At 39.8% G+C, this 20,873-nt stretch overlaps 1 protein-coding gene across 1 annotated transcript in view; it reads left to right on the top strand.

Annotated features, from left to right (window-relative positions):
- Positions 1-10,841, top strand: part of PRTG (protogenin) — a 76,642-nt gene extending 65,801 nt beyond the window's left edge. The window contains exons 14-20 of the mRNA XM_005521754.2: positions 1,597-1,724; positions 2,493-2,663; positions 6,333-6,515; positions 7,059-7,179; positions 8,128-8,293; positions 9,281-9,385; positions 10,491-10,841. Coding sequence (XP_005521811.2) covers positions 1,597-1,724; positions 2,493-2,663; positions 6,333-6,515; positions 7,059-7,179; positions 8,128-8,293; positions 9,281-9,385; positions 10,491-10,841 — 1,225 coding nt within the window. The remainder of the gene's footprint in view (positions 1-1,596; positions 1,725-2,492; positions 2,664-6,332; positions 6,516-7,058; positions 7,180-8,127; positions 8,294-9,280; positions 9,386-10,490) is intronic.
- Positions 10,842-20,873: the final 10,032 nt, after the last annotated feature.

Below are 20,873 nucleotides of genomic sequence, written 5' to 3'. Positions count from 1 at the left end.
TCAGTTTCTACTCTTCCTGCTCTCTTTTAATTTTCTTTACTAGCAACAATTGTTATTTCCCTCAGAGGACTGTGTTTTGCCCATTGGCTCCTAAAAGTTTTTTAGGTTTCTTAAGATATATTCATAGAACATCTTCATTCTCTTCCAGTGATCTTTGTTCTGGATCATTGAGTGAGCTCTTGATTTTTGTAATGTCTTTTTAGCTGTCTCAGTTGATTTTAATTTTAAGCTCTTTTTCAACTATACAAAAGACAATACCTATTTTACAGGTAGTATGGTCAAAGATGGGACTGAGTCTAGTGTCTGATTTTAAGACTGAAAATGAGAATTTTTGAGGGGTTGGGGATTTCATTGTGGGAATGCCACATTCCTAAGTGTGTGGCACCCTGCCAGGGGAAAGCCAAGTAGGATTGCTTGCTTTGCAGAGAATCAATGTGAGAGGCACAGAATGGCTGAACAGGGAAGGGAGCCTGCCCTGGGCTGCTGCTCAGCCTCTGCCCAGCTGGTGTGGGAGCAGAGCACTTTGCTCCATGCTGGGGGCTGTGGAGCTGGTGAGGGAATCCATGTGTGCAGCTCCCTCAAAACTTCAGTTTACTCAAGCCTCTAAATAAGAAAAACGCTGTCTTAAAGGATAAATAGTTTCTATCCTTATATTCGTGGTTTTCTCTTCCAAGAACACATCTGCTGCTGTATAACTCCCGGCTTAACGATTAGACACAGTATAATCACCATGTAAAGTTCTCAGTGTGCAATGTGGAGCATAGCAATGAGTGCTGCTTTTTGTGATAGGATGAGGCTATTGCAAGTACTGGTTACTGCCCCTGCAGTACAGAAGATGAAAACACTAAATGAGATTTAATAAAGCCATATCTGTAGAGTAAGACCATTTTAAATTGAGATTTAATCTTGAGTGGGGTATTATCATCCAGTATTAACCCTGGCATATATGAAAGATTTCCCTCTGTCCCAGAATCAAAGTAAAGTGAAATGTCTACAATTGACTTTGTGATCAAATTGTAAACTGCAGTATTATAATTAATAGAATCAATTCTGCAGTTATAAATTACTAAATATTGCTACCAGATGAGTAAGGAGCATTCATGTTCATCCCCTAAACATGAGGTGTGGAGGCCATAAGTGGAAGGGGATGTTGCCCATGTAGCCTCTGTGTGGGAACTGGGAAGCAGATCCAAGAGCCAATGCCAGGTGCCTTGTCAGCTGTGATTCTGGTTGCAGTTTATTACTCCAGCTTGAAGCACAGTGTCCTATGGACAAGTGTGGAAAGAGCTGAGTTTGGGATACCTGCTGGTGATCCAGCCAATAATATTGTTTGTGCATCAGCTGTTCAAACAACATTTATAAAAACTTGAGTTCACATCAATTGACAGCAGACATAAAATGCTCCTGAGAGCTCCAGGGATGGTAGAATTACATTTCCAGGTAGGCAGCACAAATGTGCCATGTGTCTGGACTTGGACTGGTTTGTCCTGCGTTGAACTGAGAGTGGAAATCTACTCATGTGACTGAGACATCTGATTTGAGGATCTTCAAGTCAACTGCTGCTGTTTAATGTATTTTATTCCTTCATCTGTCCAGGTCAGAGACTCACATGTTAGTTCAAGGTCTTGAGCCAAAAACCATGTATGAATTTGCAGTTCGATTGCATGTGGACCAGCTCTCCAGTCCTTGGAGTCCTGTAGTGTACCACACTACCCTCCCCGAAGGTAAGGAACCAGGAGAGGGATCCTGTGGTTCTAAAAAGAGTGTTCTGTAAACCAAATGGCCTGAAAAAGTGCTTATTAATTTTAAGCTGTGTGTAGGAGAGGGAAATCCTTTCCTCTGAGACACAGATAGTGCTCTTCTTGGTGAGAGATAGAAAAATGCTAGCAGGCAAATCCCTGTTTTGGAACTGTGAAATTATTTTTCAAAATCCACCCTAAATCAGCATTTATTTTTTGTATAAAGTGTGATGCTTTCACTAGTAGCAGCCACTGAGTAGAAATAACTTGAATAAAAACTTTAAAATATGTATTTATGTATTGAAGAGGCATGGCTGATTCATAGGCACTTATGAAAACATATTTTAAGCCCCAGAAGTTTTGGAAACTAAGAATATTACACATCTACTGGCTTAGATGCTGGTTTGATTTACTGTCAGCTTGATAGGGGAAAATCCACACCTGCAGTTTCATGTTCTCACCAAAGCAATGTTTGGGAGGTACTTGTTCACAGGATAATGAAGTGGGGGGTTGTCAGTAACTGTTCCTTTCTGGAGTTGAGGGAAAAATAGGAAACTTGCTTTTACAGAGTCTAAGCTATTGACCAGCTCAGAGTTAACAGGAGAGTGTCTCTGAGGAGCAGTATGTGTTTGTTTCAGTGTGGTTTCTGGGATGTAGCAGTGGCCATTAGGTCTGCACATCAGTTCCTTTCTGAGCAATTTAATTGCATGTAAATTGGGTTAGCCTAATAGCATTGTGTTACTGTTCTCACAGCACCATCTGGCCCTCCAGTAGGAGTGAAGGTGACTTTGATAGAGGATAATACTGCTCTGGTTTCCTGGAAGCCACCTGATGGTCCTGAAACAGTTGTTACACGGTACACCATCCTCTATGCATCCAGGAAGTCTTGGATTGCTGGGGAATGGCAAGTGTTGCACAGAGAAGGTAAACTAAAATCACAAACCTATGAACTGGACAAACAGTGATGCTACTTATAAGATGTTTTGTTATTTTCAGCAACCTTGGACTACACTACAACAATGAATTATGAAATAAATCCATATAAATGTTCACATGAAAGTTCCAATTAGTTTAGAATTATTGCCATGGGAGGATGTATGAAAAAACAAGTTCATATTCAGAAAGTGATGGGAGAAGGGGCTCTCTGTGCTGCTTTGAAGCTCAGTGTATGCTTGTAAACCAAAATATCTTGTAAATCCAATTACATCCATCTTAGTTCCATTGCAACGATGATTGTGACGGTTTCATTTTGTAAATGCACTCTTTCAAATCTCAAGTCTCTGAGATGCCTTGCTCTCCAGAAATGAATGTTTAAATGTGGCTGTGTGGGTTTATACGTTTCTGTCGATCACTGTCAATCCAGTTAGCTCAGTTTGCTTAATGAACTTTCTCCTACTCCCAGTCAATCACTCTGCAAATTCAATTTAACTCTGGCTCTATTCTATTGCTGAGCCCCAGCTAATCTCATAGTACCTTGGGTATGCTGACATGAACTGCAGTCACATCTCTGTGATTAAATGTAGAGATAGTATAAATTTTTGTAGGCACTTTTCTGAATAATACTGGGATTTGAAGAGCTGAATCAAGAACAGATTTCTACTGTAGCCAGAAAAAAATAAAAGGCATTTATTGTTCCATTGATAGTCGAAATAGACAGAGGTAGCTGAGAACAGATAATGTTCTAATAATGTCTTAAACAAGAGAGGAAAGAGGAAAGCTCAGTGTTACAGAGTTAAGTCATGTTCTTGAGTAGCCTATTTAAGAGGATTGCCCTGGAAGAGTTACTGTTTTGTTGTTGTTTTGTTACCTGGCTGGAAGCTTAGTTGTCAGCAGAGAGTGAGGCTATAAATTTTCTGTGGAGAATTCTAAAAAGTTAATGAGAATGCTCTCACAGAGGAGATTTCATTTCACCATCATGGAGAGTGATCTGTTCTAGTTCAGAGCTGTTGTTCTTCGTGCTGCTCCTGAAGAGAGGACAAAGGACCAACAGCCTCTCTGAAAGGTGGCAGTGCCACTTTGCTGCAGCACAATGGTGTTTTGTCAGGCTGGCCTCAAAGAGAGTGGACAGCTGTGAAGAGTAACAGGAAAATTACTATTAAGCTACATCTGTAAAAAATAACTAGTCTCTGAAATATCGATCAGGTCTAACTACAGGGGAAGATTGAGCCCATGGGTTTTCACTATTAAAATTTTTCACTGAAACAGTAATTTAAATAAAGTTGTCCAACTGTATTGTTGGAAAACAGTGATATTGTTTAAGGACAAATTTACTGTTTATTTTTACTGAATGAAAAAGCCATCAGATTTAAATTCACAGAGAGCTTGTGTTTGAAGACTAAATCTTGTCGTTCTGTTGATGATACACTGTATTTGCTGCATGCAGCAAAGTGGCTGAATTGCTTTCAGACACATCCTTCAGCTCAGCCATGCCTGTGAAACTGAACAGCATCTCTGATAGTATTTCACCAGAGATTTCAGATGACAGGATGGCAATAACAGTAAACATTTTCATGTGTTCCCATACTGAAAGTGTTGGAGGGAATGAGCAAATGGAGAGCTATAAATCTCAGTGTATTACTGTGCCCATCGATGCTAGAGCCACAAATTTTGCATTTTGACAGATATATTAGGGTTTGAGGCATGGCGTGGAATTCAGGCATCTTGACACACTAGGACAATCTGTCATGGTCTTAGTTAAAGTATAGATGGAAAAGTCTGAAAGGAAATTAGTATGTAGAGATAAAATTGGGCAAATACCAGTCCTGTGACAGTGCTTTCATAGTTAATTTGAGATAGAAGCAGGGTTTGTGTTCTTTAATGCATTTATTCTGATTAGAGCAGTTAACCCTATGAAATAAATAACATTGTTTTGCCTCAATGCCAAGCTTGTTCTGCAAAAGATTTGTGAAATCTCAACTCCATTCCACTCTCATATGTCCAGAGAAATCCCCTCAAATAAAAAAAAAAATATTAAAAAAACCACCAAACCAAACAACCACAAACCAACCCTGCAACCTATAAAAGCATGGGCTTCAGTTTCTGGAGGAAATTTTCTCCCAATCCACCCCTTAATTTGACTGAGCTTAGGCCTGGCAAAACCAGAAAATATAACTGCATTTTGGTGCTGATTCATGATGTGAGTTGTCTTGCAGCCACCTCCTCCTTCTTCCCTAGTTCTCTTCAAGTGGATCAGAAGTTACAGCCCTTGCACACTTGGTGTGCAGTAAATCACCCCCAAGTGCTCACTTGCTTTAGCAATGCAGCAGATTGGAAAGGAGCCTGTGGCAAGGAGCCTGTGATGGCAAAATGTGACCTTTCACCCTTGCTGGTGCTAAATATTACAGCTCCTTTGGTTACAGATACCTCACATTTTACTTCAAATGCTTTCAGCCAATGTTTTTTTTTTGTTTGTTTGTTTGGGTTTTTTTATGGAAGAACTGAAATAGCTTTTGAAGTAGCTTCCTTTTTGCCAAATATATAATCTTTTCAGTCAACAAAATAACCTTATATTTTATAGGTTCCCATGATATTATAAATTTTGGCTTCTTAAACTGACTTAAAAAGTTAAAATTTTGATGTAAGTCTGAGAAACTAAATGGAATATATGAAAATGAAGAGATAGATTTAGGGCTGCAACTAAATTTAATTTTAATTTATTTATTTTAATTTATTTAATTTTTAGAACTGTAAGTAAATTTAATTTTAATTTAGTGCCACTGTTAGGGAAATAAAAGCAGCATATTTCTATGGTTGCAAGAATCACAGGCATTTTAGAAATTATTTGGAATTCTAAGCAGTATTTGCAGTCCCTGAGCAGGCAAAGCTCTCATTGACTTTGATAGGAGTTTTGCCTGTCTAAGGACAATGCTAGTGAATCCTATTTATGTTCTTAATCTTTTTTCCTGCCTTCAGGGACTTTAGGAAATGAATCCCTAGCATATGAAAAAGACATTTTCTGTAATATTCTTAGTAGCACAGCTTAGATGCAGAGTAATCAAGGAAGCCTACACAGGTCTAAATAGGGTTTAATTTTATTATAAAATCATGGTATGAGGTACTCTTGCAGAGCTGTCCTGTTCATTTAACTAGGCCTGAAATTTGATCAAGTGAACCTGGATTCCTTTGTAATGTCAATTTTCATTCACATTCATGGTACAGTAGGTGGAGGAGAGGCACACATGTTCTACATGAGCGAGGTTTAATATTCTGGTGTCTCTGCCTGAGTCTGGTTAATGCTGGGTGCATCTCCTCGCAGATGTGATCACAACATAAAGGCTGTCACACTGAAATGCAGCTCTGCCAGATTTAGGGTTGGTGTGCTCTGTGTCACAGCCAATACTTGAATCTTGGTTTGGAATTATTCTGGCCCTTCACAGTGTTCTATGTTAAAATAGAATGGAGAAGAAACAAGGGATGAGAAGGCAAGCCCAGTGTTCATTCTCTAGCTTGTGTATGCAGGGTAGAATGTATCAAAATAATCACAATCCTCAAGCAAGATTTAGAGGTGCTATTGGGAAAAAAGTAAAGGTCTCAATGTCTAAATCTGAGTCTTTTCACAAAGTTTTTGGAACGGTTTGTTGTATCTTTTCATAGGAGCAATGACCATGGCTTTGCTGGAAAACCTTGTAGCAGGAAACATCTACTTGGTTAAAATAGCAGCTTCCAATGAAGTGGGAGAAGGACCCTTCTCAAATGCAGTGGAATTTGCTGTCCTGCCAAAGGAGACATCGGAGTCTAACCAGAGACCGAAACGCTTGGATTCTGGAGATCCCACTAGTCAGTAGCAATGTTTGGATTACTCTGTCACAAGTACTGGGGAGAAAAGATCCCTGGTTGTTTTAGCTGTAGCCACTTTCTGGGTAAACCATTCTGTTTTATGTGAGGCAGTCCTAACAATGTAGCATTTTCTTCTTCTAAATGAAACCATTTTAGAATTTTTATCTCAGTTCAACTTAAATTTTCTTGCTCAGAAATGGAAAGTTTGCCAGCAAATGAGAATACATAACTGGTTTGAATTTTACATCAGTAACTTTGCAGCCAGTCTTCATTTCCTTTAAGTCCTTTATCTGACTTGAGATACCAATAGCACTGGGTCTGTCCTCTTCCTCCCCTCCCAGGACTGCACTGACCAGACACTCCTCTGGTCTATGAGTTTTATTTTCAAAAGTTTAAAATGTATGACAGAGAAGGCCTGGAAATCTCATTAGAAGGAAGCATTTGTCTCTGTGGTTGTAACTGCAACCCTATTAATTTCCTGACAGGGAGCAGGGGTTAACTCTTCTTATTTACTGAGCCTTTCTATGTTCCTTTTTGATACAGCTTATTCTGACTATTACCATCTGGACCAGAAATCAATGACTGGCATTGTTGTTGGGGTTTGCATAGCCTTGACCTGCATCCTTATCTGCATCCTGATCTTAATTTATCGCAGTAAAGCCAGGTATGTTTTTGTTCTCGAAGACTGAGCTCTTTTCCAATGTACTCACTCTTGGATGTGCCTTCTCCTCCAAGAGTGCCAAGTTCTCTGAAGCACTCTGTCTCTTCACCTGCTTCTACCAGTGTTGGAAACAAAGCACTTTGTTGGCTCTTCCTACTCTACTGGAGCCCCTTCTCCAAGGAAAAGGAGGAAGAACCCACAGAGTGAGTCAGTGCTGGTGCTTTGACAGCTCAGTATGAGGCATGTTTCCAGCTGAACCCCGATTTTGGGTCAGATAAGCATGCTGCTGTTCATCATCTGCTCCTCCTGCTGAGCCCTCCAGCCTGCCTTACAAGGCTTTAATGCCCCGGCTGTTGCTGGACAAGAGGAACTCTGTCATAAAGGAGTTCCATGATGCAGATTTTAAAGCAGATCCACGATGCACTTTCTGTACAGTGGTGCAAGCCACCATCTGTGTCTGTCATCAGCTTCTAGAGGGTATAAACTGGCCCAGTGACTCAGCCCAATCTTTTGGGATCAGAATAAATTTAAGCCACTTGAAAAAATAAATTAAAAACTCACTGAAAATGTTTTTCAGTAACAAGGGCTTTTTAGCTTATATGCAGGAAAAAACATGGATTGGGAGATGGTCTCTGTGTAGTATGGTAGAAAGGTCTTAATGTCATTAGTGGTTACTTCCTCCAAGTAATATTACTAATCATGACAATTCCTGCCTGCACATAAGCTTGTAGCCTACTGTGTATGATTAACTGGAAGCAGATGTTATTTTTATCACAAGCAATAACATTTAAATTCCATGTGAGTTAGGAGTATCACATAACAAAATGTAAATGCCATGAATATACCAGGATGACTTGATTAATAATAGCTTTGAAGTTTATCCTTTATTTTTATTTTTTTTTGGTATTGTATTCCTGTGGGTCAATTTTGTTCCTTCTTAACATTGTGTAGGAAAGCATCTGCTCCTAAGCCTGTGCAGCAAAGCACTGACCAGCTGTCACGTACCAGCATCTCATTAGCCAGTCCTAATGATGTGGAAAAGAATATTGAAGGAATTGCAGAGAATGAAGAATCCTTATTGCCAATGATAGTGGGAAACAGCTTCATTGATACTAAGGTACTGTGAGTTTTACTAACTCCCAGGTCAGAAATCTTCCGTAAGAATTTGTTGTTGTAACATCAGAGTCCTTATCAAAAGTAAAATATATTTCCTACAAACCTCCAGGAGGCTGTTTTATTAACAGGACAAGCACAAAGATGGCAATCCAGGCTCAAATTTTCAAGACCTATCTGAAAGTTCAGCTGGAGATCTGGTTGAGTACACTTGTCTTTGACTGTACTTTGCAGATTGCAGAGTTTGGCCCTGGCACAGCATCAAAGGATAAAGGCCCCACAGACTCGAGGCTGCTCGGTGGCCTCTGCTGAGGCGCACCTCTCCCAGGAGATAAGTGAGGGTCCTTGTCAGCACCTAGCTCAGTCAGTGCCTGTGCACAGTCTAGTCAACCATGGCACTAAGCAGGTGTTAAGAGAAGTACTATTTTTCTGTATATTTACTGGTAAGACAATGTTGCAGTTTATAAACTCATACTCAGTCAAATTATTAATTAGCCTGGATGACAGGATGTACCAGGGGATGTGCAGAACCTTCAGTCCAGAAGTCCAGTGTGACAACACCACAGTGGCCTTTCTTTCACATGCAGGCATACTGAGTTCAGACTTGTTCTGTTCACACTGCAAACTTGAGTGCAGCTGCTCCCTGAGGATATGTGTGAGAGCCAAGAAATGGAAATGGACCCAGCAGAGGCACAGACACTGCCTATGAATGGCCACATTCTAAGTGCAAGAGCAGTAGCTGGAATATTTTGCTGTGTGCCTGCACTATTGCAGCTTTGGGTCTGGACAGAAAGCTTGCCACATTTACTGGGTCTGTTCTTGACTTGTCTTGAGCAGATGGGTGCCAGACCACAAAAATGTCACTCACTAGTGAGGCTTCATTTGTCTTCATTTTCAGTATGGAACCAACAGATAGGAATAGAAGAATATTTTCAAGTATCTTAGAAATTTACTTTATTAAAATAAATGTCTGCATCTTCCTCTGTTGTAGGGAGGATCTGATCTGATTATTAACAGCTATGGGCCTGTCACAAAGACTAATGGCAAGAAAAGGTGGCTGTTCTTCCAAGATGCTAAGAAGACGAAGGCTGAGGAGGTAATTGCTCTAATGGGCAGGGATGCACAATCTTTACTGTAATACCCTCTTTGCAGAGGAAGACACCTTACTTCTCTGTTTATGGAAAAAACATTTAGTGGTCATGGTATTAATTGGGTAGTTGCAGTTGTGTAAAGTTGATGGTGTTCTATCTCACCACAGTAAAGTCTTACAGAAATTCTATTTTCTGACAGATATTGTTATCAGGACACTGTGACTCTTTACAGCTGGCAGACACTATAACTCTACTGTTAACTGATAGCTTACTTGTCTTTGGATCTGTGAGCACAAAGATTTCTGTGTACCTTGCAATGCATGAACTACTTCTGTAGAGACTGTATAAATATAAATACGAATTAAATATGTATTTACAAATAAAAATTATATTAAAATAGAAAGAATCCTTTCCTACCCTGGCAGCTGAGAGTTTTGTTGGCTGAAGAGAAACAAATGAGGGAAACTAGATGGTATATCCAAAGTATAAAAGAAAAGAAAAAAAAATGGAGAAAATTGAGAACCTGGATAGAACTGTCTGCCTTCTGAAATTGTTGGTCTGGGCATATTTGCCATTTGACTGAGAAAAAGAGCAGTTTAAAACTGAAGTGTTAAATCAAATCTGGAACATTACTATGCACATTCACACCTATGGAGCATATAACCATTCTTCATTGCATTTTAACTTGTGCTCTTGCGTGTTTAAGAATTAGAAAGTCTTGATATCCATGTTGTAAAATCATATAGAAAAATATTTCTACAAGTGGCTGTGTATTTCTGATGCCTCTATATGAAAAATATTTGCTATCACCCAAGGAGTAATGCTTAAAGAATATGCACGAGGGGATGGGACGGAGCTCTACCAAGTGTGTTTTTAAAATACTCTTCACGTCTCCCCAGTGAAATATTATTTTATTAACCATGCTTCTCTAGAAGGATTATTTCATCTGCTGTGGAAAAGTGTGAGCAAGACTCGAGATGGATTATTTTTAAACTCCTCCAGGAAAGCCCTGAGAGAAGCATTCTGGTGGAATAGGAGACAGGAAATGTGGTAAAAATTCAAGTGATGGCTCAGCTTTTCTGAGGCTCTTTTCCCTGTGCTTTTCTGCAGCCACAGAGGAGGTTTGTGCAGGTGGTGTGTCTGTACCAGCCCGGCCCCGGCACGCTGCTCCACCACGGCGGCTCCCCCGGCCAGCACTCGGACTTCCAGGTGCCCTTCGGCGGCGCGGCCGACACGGAGCATTCAGCCAACAGCGAAGGGAGCCACGAGACCGGCGACTCCGGGAGGTTTTCTCACGAGTCCAACGATGAGATTCACCTCTCCTCCGCTCCGGGCCGCTCTGCTCCGGCCGGCAGCGACTCGAGCTCCGGGAGCCCGGCTGTGAGCGGCTGCGCCGAGACCCCGCTGCTGCTGGGGGCTGCCCCCGGCCCGCTGCAGATCCTCCCTGCCCTGCCCAACTGAGCCCGGGCACCCCGGACATTCTCACTGGGTCTGTTCGAAGGACAATGAACAGCGAGCCAAAGGTTCATTGTGGAAAGCCTGACTAACCTAGCAGGTGATCCATAGTTCTGTTGAATGTTGGGGTTTTTTTTTCCTATATTTTGGTTTGTTTTTTTAAAGCTCGCTCGTTTTGAATGTTCAGCGGTCAAAAAATGTGAAAGGAGTGAAGATTTATGACTAAAGTTAAAAATATGTCACTGGAGCAAAGGGAAGGCTGTTGGCCCTTTTGCTGACTATCTACCTCAGTTTGCCGAGAGGTGAACTCTGAATGGCGACTGCTTTACCTCATTTGTGTTCTAGTTGGTCTCAGCTATGGAACTGATGATACTTCCTAGTAGTGTTGTTTTATTTTGGGGTTTTTTGTTTTCATTTGCCCCCCAAGTTGTGTGTAGAGAGTGTGTGTGTGCGTGCATGTGGATGTACTCAGTGATCAGGGAGTTGTATTGGTTGGTGGACAAGATTGTTTAGCTGAAGCTCTGTCTTTAAAAAGAAGGAAACCTCAGAGTATAAAACGTTATGCTTTCATGTGTTTGACATACAGTATGTTAAAAACTGGGAGAACTGGAACTTCCACCTATACAGCCACATGGAATTTTTTGTACCTCTTGATTTCTTAGACCCTCAGTAAGCCTAGGACAGTGCCTTTCCTCAGAAACCGGTGCCAGCAGCTGCTGGCAGGAAATATGCTGTATCCCTGGGGCTCTGGGACATGCTGGATTCCCCACAGTGTGACCGATATTGCCCCTGTATTCACAGTTAAGGTTAAAAATCATAGCAAAATCAAGGAGTACTCAGCATTTTCAAACATCTTGGCCTTGCCTGAGAGTTATGGAATAGATAACAATGCTGAGTATTCCAGTATCACAGTTCTTCTTAGCAGTGGTGCCTTGCATTATATATTATGAAATTACTGATTTGCCTTATTCCTTTTTAGTATTCATGAAGTTCCTTTGGAGTACAGAAAGATGCCTTAAATCCTTCTTAGATGTTTTAAGTAAACTGTAACATGAGTTTAAAGTTCATTTTTACCCATCTTTGAGTGCTGATAAGCATTGTAGTATGTCTCAGAACTGGTGTTAGGATGCAAACCTCCTCCTTGCCTTCACCTAGTGAGCTATTAGCCGGGAATTTTAGCTCAGGGAATGACTTTACCTATATGCTGATCTAAAACTCTGATTAGGCTACCATGAGAAATAAAAAAGCCAGAGCTTTAGTTGAAGAGTCTGTTGAAAGAGGTGAGTACTGCTACTGCCTCAAACCCATGCAATTCCTGTTTTATACTACCTCCTTTAAAAATTATTCTAGTGTTTTTTTTGATTTTGTTGTTGTTTTTTCCTGTACTCAGGGAACAGTTTGTTACTTTTAAGCTGCCTCACGGAAACGTGGAGCAAACTGACAGGGTATCATTTTGTGTTTTAATAGGAGAGAGCGAGAGACAGGGAGGAGGCTGGAATCATCCAATGTTATAAACTTGCCTGTATCTATATCCAGTCCTCTTCTCACTCCTCCTCTTTCCCCGTTCTACTTTAAAAAAAGAAAGAAAGAAAGAAAAAGAGAAAAAAAATTAGGCATATGTTTTTACTTAAAAAAAATTTTTAAAATATAATGTTGTGAGAAATCAACCATAGGAACTCCTGGCTGTATTTAAGTCTGTCAGAACTCCCACTGACTTTAGTGGGGCCAAGATGTCACCTCCAGGTGTGCCAGGCTGACTTCTGTGTTGCTCCTCAGTCAGAAGTTGTAGGTAAGCCCCACTCTGGTGGTTGGATTGTGCTGAGGAGTGGGGCTCTGGCTCCTGGAGCTCTTTCCCTTGAACTGTTGCCAGTCCTGGAGCACACAGTACACATTCACCTCTCCCTAACAGTGTTGATTCAAATGCTTGAAGAATGATCTTGTACCAAAGACTTTTCTGTGGAAGAGAAGGAAGCCACATATTGTCCAAAATTTATTGAACTAGTTAAAAAGCTAGGGTTTGAAGAGCTGAATACATTTTATTGTATAAGTAGTTACTAACAAAAACCGATAGGGCTTCTTGATTGTAATAGCCAATTGCATAGGTGAGTTGTATGCTTCAACAATTTTAACTATCTTGTTGTTACAAGAGCCTTTAAAGAAAGTTATAATGCCAGCAGATATCTCCAAAGAATTCCAAGTGTAATTTTTTTCTCCAGCATGTAGTTGATGAACAGTACAGTATTAAGAAAAATATTTTTTAACAGTTTTTTATCTACTTGCTGAAGAAAAAGAAAACCTTTTCACCAAAGATTTATTTTTGGTCTTGTCAGGCAGAATGTGTAGTGTACAGCAGAGTACTGTTTTTAGTTAGGTAAAGTGTGAATTAATCAAAACTAGAGTAAGAAAGTGTAACTGTAGCATGAAGTTTCACACTTCATCTTTCAGAGTAGCCTGTTGTGTTAGTTGCATTCAGAAAGAGCTGATATGCAGATGGTAACTGCTTCTCCAAAGACTTGTTTGCTGTAAGTACTGGCAGTGGGGTATAATTTGATGATCCTTGTTACAGGTAAATACAATAATCCTAAACTCTTCTTTCCAAAGACCTATTCTGTAGTTTAACCTATGGGTAGTCTGAGAGAAACAGACTTCATATAAAATCTGCCAATCTTATATAGATGCTTGAAGTTCAGCAGCCAAAGATTTGAAAATACTCAGCGTATTTAGAGAGCAGTGCATCCAAAATTGGATTCATCACTTAATGTTTTATCAAGGTACTTCTTATCAGCAAATAAAGAAAACCAAAGATATTTAAGGTTACCTCAGCATATAGGCAAGCTTAGTTAGGCATTAATTATTCTTTTTCTTTATTTTTATGTTAACCAAATATAAAACACTTCTCCAGAACCCAGTCTACATTCATGTGCTTCCCTTTGGCACAGTCATGATTTCTACAGAAAAAAAATGCTCTCCTCAAAAATTCATGGCCTAGTACTAATATATCACAAGATTTTGTGAGAAAAAATTTGTCTTATGATTGAAAATGCTAACAAGAAAAGCAAAAGAATATCCAGAAAAATTGTAGAAATTGATCATGTCTCTATTGAATTTAATAGCAGAATCAATCCTTCATAATTGTAACAGTGCAAAATTTAAAAGTTTAAATGCTTCATAGCCTTGAAGCCAATGTGTGTAATTATAAATATGGTCTTACAAATGATAATTTTTTTCAAAGTTTATATCTGTGGCTGTCTAAGGGAATGAATTTTTCACTTTGTTTGTTCCGTTTGCCTAGAAAGAACTGGCAGAACACAGCAGGCAGACAGGTTTCAGGTTTTCCAGGTTGTTCTTCTAGGTTACGTCTGTAGAAACTGGGTCCTGGAGAAAAATATATAATTTCTTAATTATGAATTTTACTAAATATGTTCTGGAAGATGAACATAAATGTGAAATTTAGTGTTACACTATGTGAATTGATTTTGTTTAAATGTAGTAAGAACTAAGGGGCCATGGCTGGTGTAATGAGTGTATGTGCAACCCTTGTGTTTTAAAAGTAAGCAAAAATGTTACCGCTGATGTGACTTGAAAAGCATCAAAACTTACAGAGGAAACCTCAAAACTGGCTTACTGTGGTGATGGTGTTTGTAAGAGAGGATCTGCCCTTCAGCACAGCAAGGCCTAGAGCCAAAACTAGATGCTCAGTCTGTCCACAGCTACACTTGTGTGCTTTCTTCATATTTAACAAATACAAAGCACTGTCATCTTTCAGGAGTTATCCAGGACTGGGAATGTGTGTGCTGTGCAGGACAGGGCACATCACTTGGTTACTTTTTAATAGCTCTGCTATTGTAAGAGAAGCCTGAAAAATCTGCATACCACTTTCAGTAATTTCCTATATTAGCTCTCCATTTTTTTTGATAACTGATGATATTTTTAACAGAAAAGAGTATCAACAGATTGCTTTGCCAGTTTTTAATTATTCTTATAGTTCATTCCCTCTCTGGGTTTAATCCCTTGCTTTAGATATGAGCTTCATCTTGTTTGCCTTGTTCAAATCAGGGTCCTCATCCTGTTTCTTTTTAAGCCAATGGGAGAATTAATTTGTATTTCATTTTGCATAGTCTGGACAAACAAAATAAGCTTTTGTTTGTTTTTTAAATCTGGACAGTACTATTATTTTAAAAGGACAGAAGTCTTAGATGGTTAAAACTCCTACTGGCAAATGGATTTTTGTAAGGTAAGTCATCAGGGGTCCTCTCCATGAATCCAGTATTAGCCTGTAGTAAACACAGAATATTTCAAGTCAGTTTACCTCTTTTTCGTTGCAAATCAAGTCAACTTGAATGACTTCTCATTTGCTGCAGCCTGGGTGTACACAAGCATAGTTACTGCTGGCACTCAGTAAAATGCTACTCTGAGCAAACTCTGAGCTTTTGTTCATTTTATGAATTTTTGTTCATTTAATGAAGTTCTTGCAGGGAAAAGTCCATCTCCTAACATGGGGAACATTGTAGGTTTTGCAGGGCACTCCATATTTAGCCAAAAATCCCATTCATGGCAACCAGAAAGAGCTGCTCAGGTATAATACTGATGGTATTTCACAGAAATCAATTTACTGACATTATTCTCATAAAATAGAGAGCAGGATTACACTTGCTACTTGCTGAAGTAGTAGTTCTTAGCTTGAACAATTGTTATACACTTGCCAGTTGCTGCAGCTGCAGCTCTGCTAATGGCAGGCAATCTCTACAGCAAAGGGATTCCTGTCTACAGGAAATACTGAGCACCTTTCTAAAATAACTCTATGTACTGTTTTGGAACATGTGTTTCAAAACCCACACTTCTGCAATACAAGTCCAAACCCAAATCACTTTCTATTAATAGAGAACAGAACACAAATACAGTTTGGCTCAAATGTATGTTTATTTCTTTGAAATTCCTCTAGATTTATGCTGAGCCTACTCCTGAGTGACTCAAAAGGGATATCAAAACATGCTTAAGGTTTTGCTGTGTTGGGTCCTCTGGTTCCATTGGGCTCCTTCAAAAAAAGTTTTCAGCTTTTCATGGTTGCATATATTCACATTGCATCTGCCTGGTGTGTTTTCAGTGAAGACTGACTGTATATGAAAAACTGATTTATATAAATGTTGCTTTTTGATTGTTTGGCTTTTTTTTTTTTTTTTTTTAAGTTGTGAATGAATTGCCAGTGTAGGAGCCAGGTGTGTGTATCTGACATTGTGGTGGTCTGGATCCTTTCACTCCGTGTGCCATTTTCTTCCAAGGGCAGCAATGGCTGACTGGCTAATGGAGGATGGAGCTGAATTGTATGAATTTTATATTTGTCTCAGGGGATCAGCTCCATGAATTCCATTGCATGAGGGAAGCTAATGTTTGCCCTGATTTGAATGTAACTTTTTAATGTCTTTTAAAAACTATTTTGTTTAATAATGTGGATTTGTTTTTCTTTTTCTAGCATTCTAGTAAATGTTACCTAGTGTGTTGGTTCATTTTTCCCCTCCAGGGTTGTTTATATACTACCCCAAGGTCATGCCAAAAAATAATAGAAGTTTTAATGCCAAATGTTTATGAAACTGCTGTCTAAATACTGATTGATTGCACAGTTGAAATAAAAGTTTTCCTTAGAAAAAGTGGTACTTGATACTTTATTTTCATTGTCTCTGAGGAGTGGCTCAAAACAAGGAAGACAAAAACTGCAGCACCTCGTTTCAGGCTGAGCAGATGGGGATACTGTTGACACTTGAAGTCATAAAAAGAGGTAGACAGTAAACTGAACTTACCATTGAATTTCATAGAACTTTCCATGTATTCATTTATCACTTATGTACCTGGAATTATTTCCCACCTAAATCTCTGTGTCCCACTGTGAGCGCCCATGCAAGATCTCTGTTCTGCTTTATTTTCATGGGCTGTGAAACATGTGGTTCTCAGTGCAATTGCTCTCAGAAGACTGGAAAACTGCTGACAAAGCCACACTGCTGAGTTTCCCCTGCACATTTACATCTGTTGAACCCGATGCTTCACGTATGACAAGACTGAAAATGCAGCTGCTGTTGGTCAGAAAGCAAACTGCTGCTCTTAAAAAGGACTGCATTCCAGATGGAAGTCAAGCAAGTTCAGTTAGTGAGGAAGTTATGTTCTGAAGGGATTAAATGGTTTCTGTTCTAGCAGGTTGATCACTGATTGCCACCTGAGAGCAACAAAAACTTGGCTGGGCAGTTTAGGGAGTTAGGTTCAGAGCTGGACTTAAGTAATGGTGCCATGCAAACTACTGGAAATGAAACCACAGAAATGACTGCTGTCATTTACAGGGTCTCTAGGGAGACTAAAATCAAAACATCAGTGGAAGTGAAATCTTGGAATACTTGGTAGGTTTGACTTCAGTTTTTGTCTATGTTGTTCTCTAAAAGATGTGAAGTGTTCTTTACAGGCACTGGATATACTTAATGGAGAAGGAAAGATATTCAAAGGTGTTTTGAAGCTTTGAAATCACAGTATTGGGAATTGAAGATTTTAAATAAATGCTCACTAGCTTTGTTCCATGTCCAGGAAATTACTGTTTCTGAATACATTTACTTCTTATTCTGACCATCTGTAAGAGGCATGGGCCCTGCCTAAGAGAGGGCACTCTGTGAACACCCCTGGGAGTCAGAGCTTTTCTTTGTCAGCATCTCCTGCTGATCACTTGGGATGCCTGAATTCTGCAGAACCATAAAATCTCTTCCCTTTTGAATTCTCAGAAGACAAAGGAAATCCCAAAAGCTTCATCATGCTTCCTTATGAATCACAGCTGATCCTACCTGCAGAGTCTGCTTATAGACAAGTTCTTCCTAGCTTAGATGACATTTATCCCTGTGAGTTTTAGAGCACCAGCTGTGGAGATTATTTTTAAAACCAACTCATCCAAAATTCTTTATTCCTTATGTTCAAATATAGGAACACTGAAATACAGTTATTGAGAGATAACTGAGAAAATTAGACCAACGCTGAAAATATGATCAAGTATTGTAAAAGACTATTTGTAAAAACTTAAGAAATCCTAAATAGAGTAAATAAATTACATTTTAAAAGGTGACAGTTTCAAATAGCTAGGGAACAGTCAGTCTTGGACTGTGCAGTGATACAAAAGCTCTACCAGTGCAATCCACCAGAAAAGTTGTTCTTTTGTCTAGGTGAGAACAGGAATCAACTGCAGTTTCCAGTTCTGTTACTGCCGGTTAGTGCAGGTTCATTTTACACTCCAGAATCCTTGTTCCCAGTAGCAATAGCTAAACTGTAAAGCTCCATCTTCTGAGGAGTTACTATTGCAAAGGAAAGCTTAGAAACAGCCCTGGTTTGGGATCTGATGCTGTGCTGCCTGCCTGCAGTCTGCCACCAACCTGAATGTCTGAGCTACCAGCAGGTGAGTGCTGTGGGCCACTGACACTGAAAGGCCACAGTCATTGAGGTGACAGCATTGCTATTTCTTTGCTTAGTTTATCAGTGACAACAATATACAATCTTAGCTTATCTATTTTTTTGATAAAAGGACCAATGCCTTAGAATATGAAGGCCATCTGAGCTAAGACTCTCCTTTGCACCTAAAACCAGACTTCACATCTTGTTATATATGAAAAAAAGACCTCTGCTTTCCTTTCATTTATATAAGTTACTTCTCTGAATATTTACAAGTAAATCCAGTTGGGTTTTCTGTTTGGGGATGCATAAATATTTGTTACCTGTAGGATTAAACTAAGGTATTTTTAAAATCAGTTAATTTAATTAAAATAACTTAGTTTAATAGGATTAAACAAAGGTATTTTAGATAAGGTACTTTTATAAGATAAAACTTATTTCTGATACATGTTGGCGCTGTGCAGCCCAGCCTGTTTTCCCATCTTCCTTCATCTGCAGTCATGGCTCAGTGTTGGTTGCTGGACAGTAGAGCATATCCTCTGTCAGTAGGAGAGAAGCTGTAGGTGGTAATGTTGCTGCTGTCCATGTTGCAGGGTCCTACCCTTTCTGTAACTGATGTATTAAGCCTTGGCTTCACCTTTTCCTCCCCATACAGCAAAGATGGGATTTGAACCTCTCTCTTCACATACTTGCATGGTAGAGCCCCAGGTAAACACATTCAGATTTGGCAAGGAGAGATCAAATTGTTTCTAGCTGAAAGGGGAGTGTAAGCTTAATTTAAATCCTGTTTACACAGGAATGCACCGTTAAGACATACAGAAAATAGAAATAATTCAGGATCTAGCTGTGCTCAGTGACAGAGATGCTGTGCACAGATATCCGTGGTCCATGGGATCTCTCTTGGCTGCCAACAGAGGCCTGGGCTCTGACCTCTGGGAGACTCCTGCCCATCCTGGTGGTTGTGAGTCCACTTTTGGCCTGCAAGAACCAGCTGAGATGGTTTTCTGGCAGTGCTGCCAAGTGGCCCAAGTTCTTCAGGGTTTCTCTGCAGAAATGACTCACTGGAAGTTGACCAAAATTCCAGGTGGGTTCAGGGGGTGCTGGATACTGTAATTATCCACAGTTTCGAAGGGTGAAAGTAAATTTTTATGGGCAATGGAAGATAATGTTTCCTGTTATGCTCTGTGGGACATTTTAAATCACTGCCTAAAACTCTGGATTCTACTTTAGCTGGAAATAAAATGGGGACTCCCCAGAGCTCCTGTTAATAGAATGGTTTTGAATTTCCTTTTATCTGCATAGCAATACACTGGGAAAAAAATATTTTCATGAGTAAAGCAGCAGATTTCTGACTAGGCTGCCAGGCTATTGCACCACATGAAAGCAGGAAAAGTGTTGCATACACTGTAGCTCACTACAGCCTTTTAACAATTTGCAGTTCAGTCTGCTGGTTGAGGAGATTAAACCCCCTGGTTTGCTGAAAATGATCACCAGGGGATGAGTGACAGAATCCAGTGCTGCCTCCTCACTTTTTGCAGTTTACAGACACAAGGGCATAAAACAATCCCACTGAACTGCTTGCTCATAACCTTCCTTATGATAGGTTATGCAACTGAAGTTGGAAGTAAGATAGTTTACAGCGCAGACTGTAAAATAATAATAAGAAGAAAAATCCATTAAAATTATTCATGTTAGCAACCACCCTGCTTTGGAATAGGTCCTGAATATTTAAAAGTCAGTAACAGCTTGCTTGGTCTCTACCAAATAAAACAATCTGGCTTTGCTTTACACAAAACCCACAGTCAAGGCAGAATGAATCCCTTGAGATCGAGATTTCCAGCTTCAAAGGACAAGTAAACCCCAGGCTTGAGTTTCTAAGTATTTCAATTAAAATTCTTCTGATAAATGAAAAGCAAGACAACCTCTGGTTCATATTAGGAAGAATTCTGGCTGCTTTTAAAACACTTTACAGAAAAATGGCTATATATATATATATAAAAGAGGAAAGCACTCATTTTTTAAAAGCTGCTTCTCCACCTCTGTGGTTTACCCAGGGTAGGATAAAATCGGTGAAGAAGTCAGTGTGTGAGAAGCCATTGTAGCCCAGCTGACAATCCCAGTCAGCCCCCAGGAGTTCACCTGGGCTGTTGAGCACAGGGGTGGACCCTGGCACTCAGCAGTGCTGGCTGCTGCCACCGCCTGGGGTTCACAGGTCTCAGCCCAAGGGAGGAGGTTGCCATTTATAGTGGGGATGACTGGAAACAGCCTTTTAATAGGAGCACTCTGCAATTTGGTTTAGCATTCAACAAGGTTTTAACAGTTTATGATGATTCTTTTCTGTAGGTCAGCTAGGCCAAAACTGAGAGCCCAGCCCTGCAGTTGTGAGTAAGAAAATGACAGGAACCCCAGAGGAACAGCTGTATAGCATCCCAAAACCTCTGCCTCTAAATTTTGGATTTGGAATTGTCTCCACTAGACATAATACATGCCAAGTAATTTAATCCAGTTTGGTGTTTGCAGACAGATAGTGCATATATTTTAAATAATTCTACATTATTTTCTTGAAATCCTGGATTTCATGTGAATTTTAGCCTGGGGATTAGGCAGGCTCCTCTCAGACGTAATGGG

Source organism: Pseudopodoces humilis, chromosome 16, assembly GCF_049639895.1.
Source record: "Pseudopodoces humilis isolate 2021_Gansu_Grassland_sample_001 chromosome 16, ASM4963989v1, whole genome shotgun sequence".
In the NCBI taxonomy this organism is placed as follows: Eukaryota; Metazoa; Chordata; class Aves; order Passeriformes; family Paridae; genus Pseudopodoces; species Pseudopodoces humilis.
The sequence above is the reverse complement of the archived record's forward strand: the minus strand, read 5'-3'. Positions and strand labels throughout refer to the sequence as shown.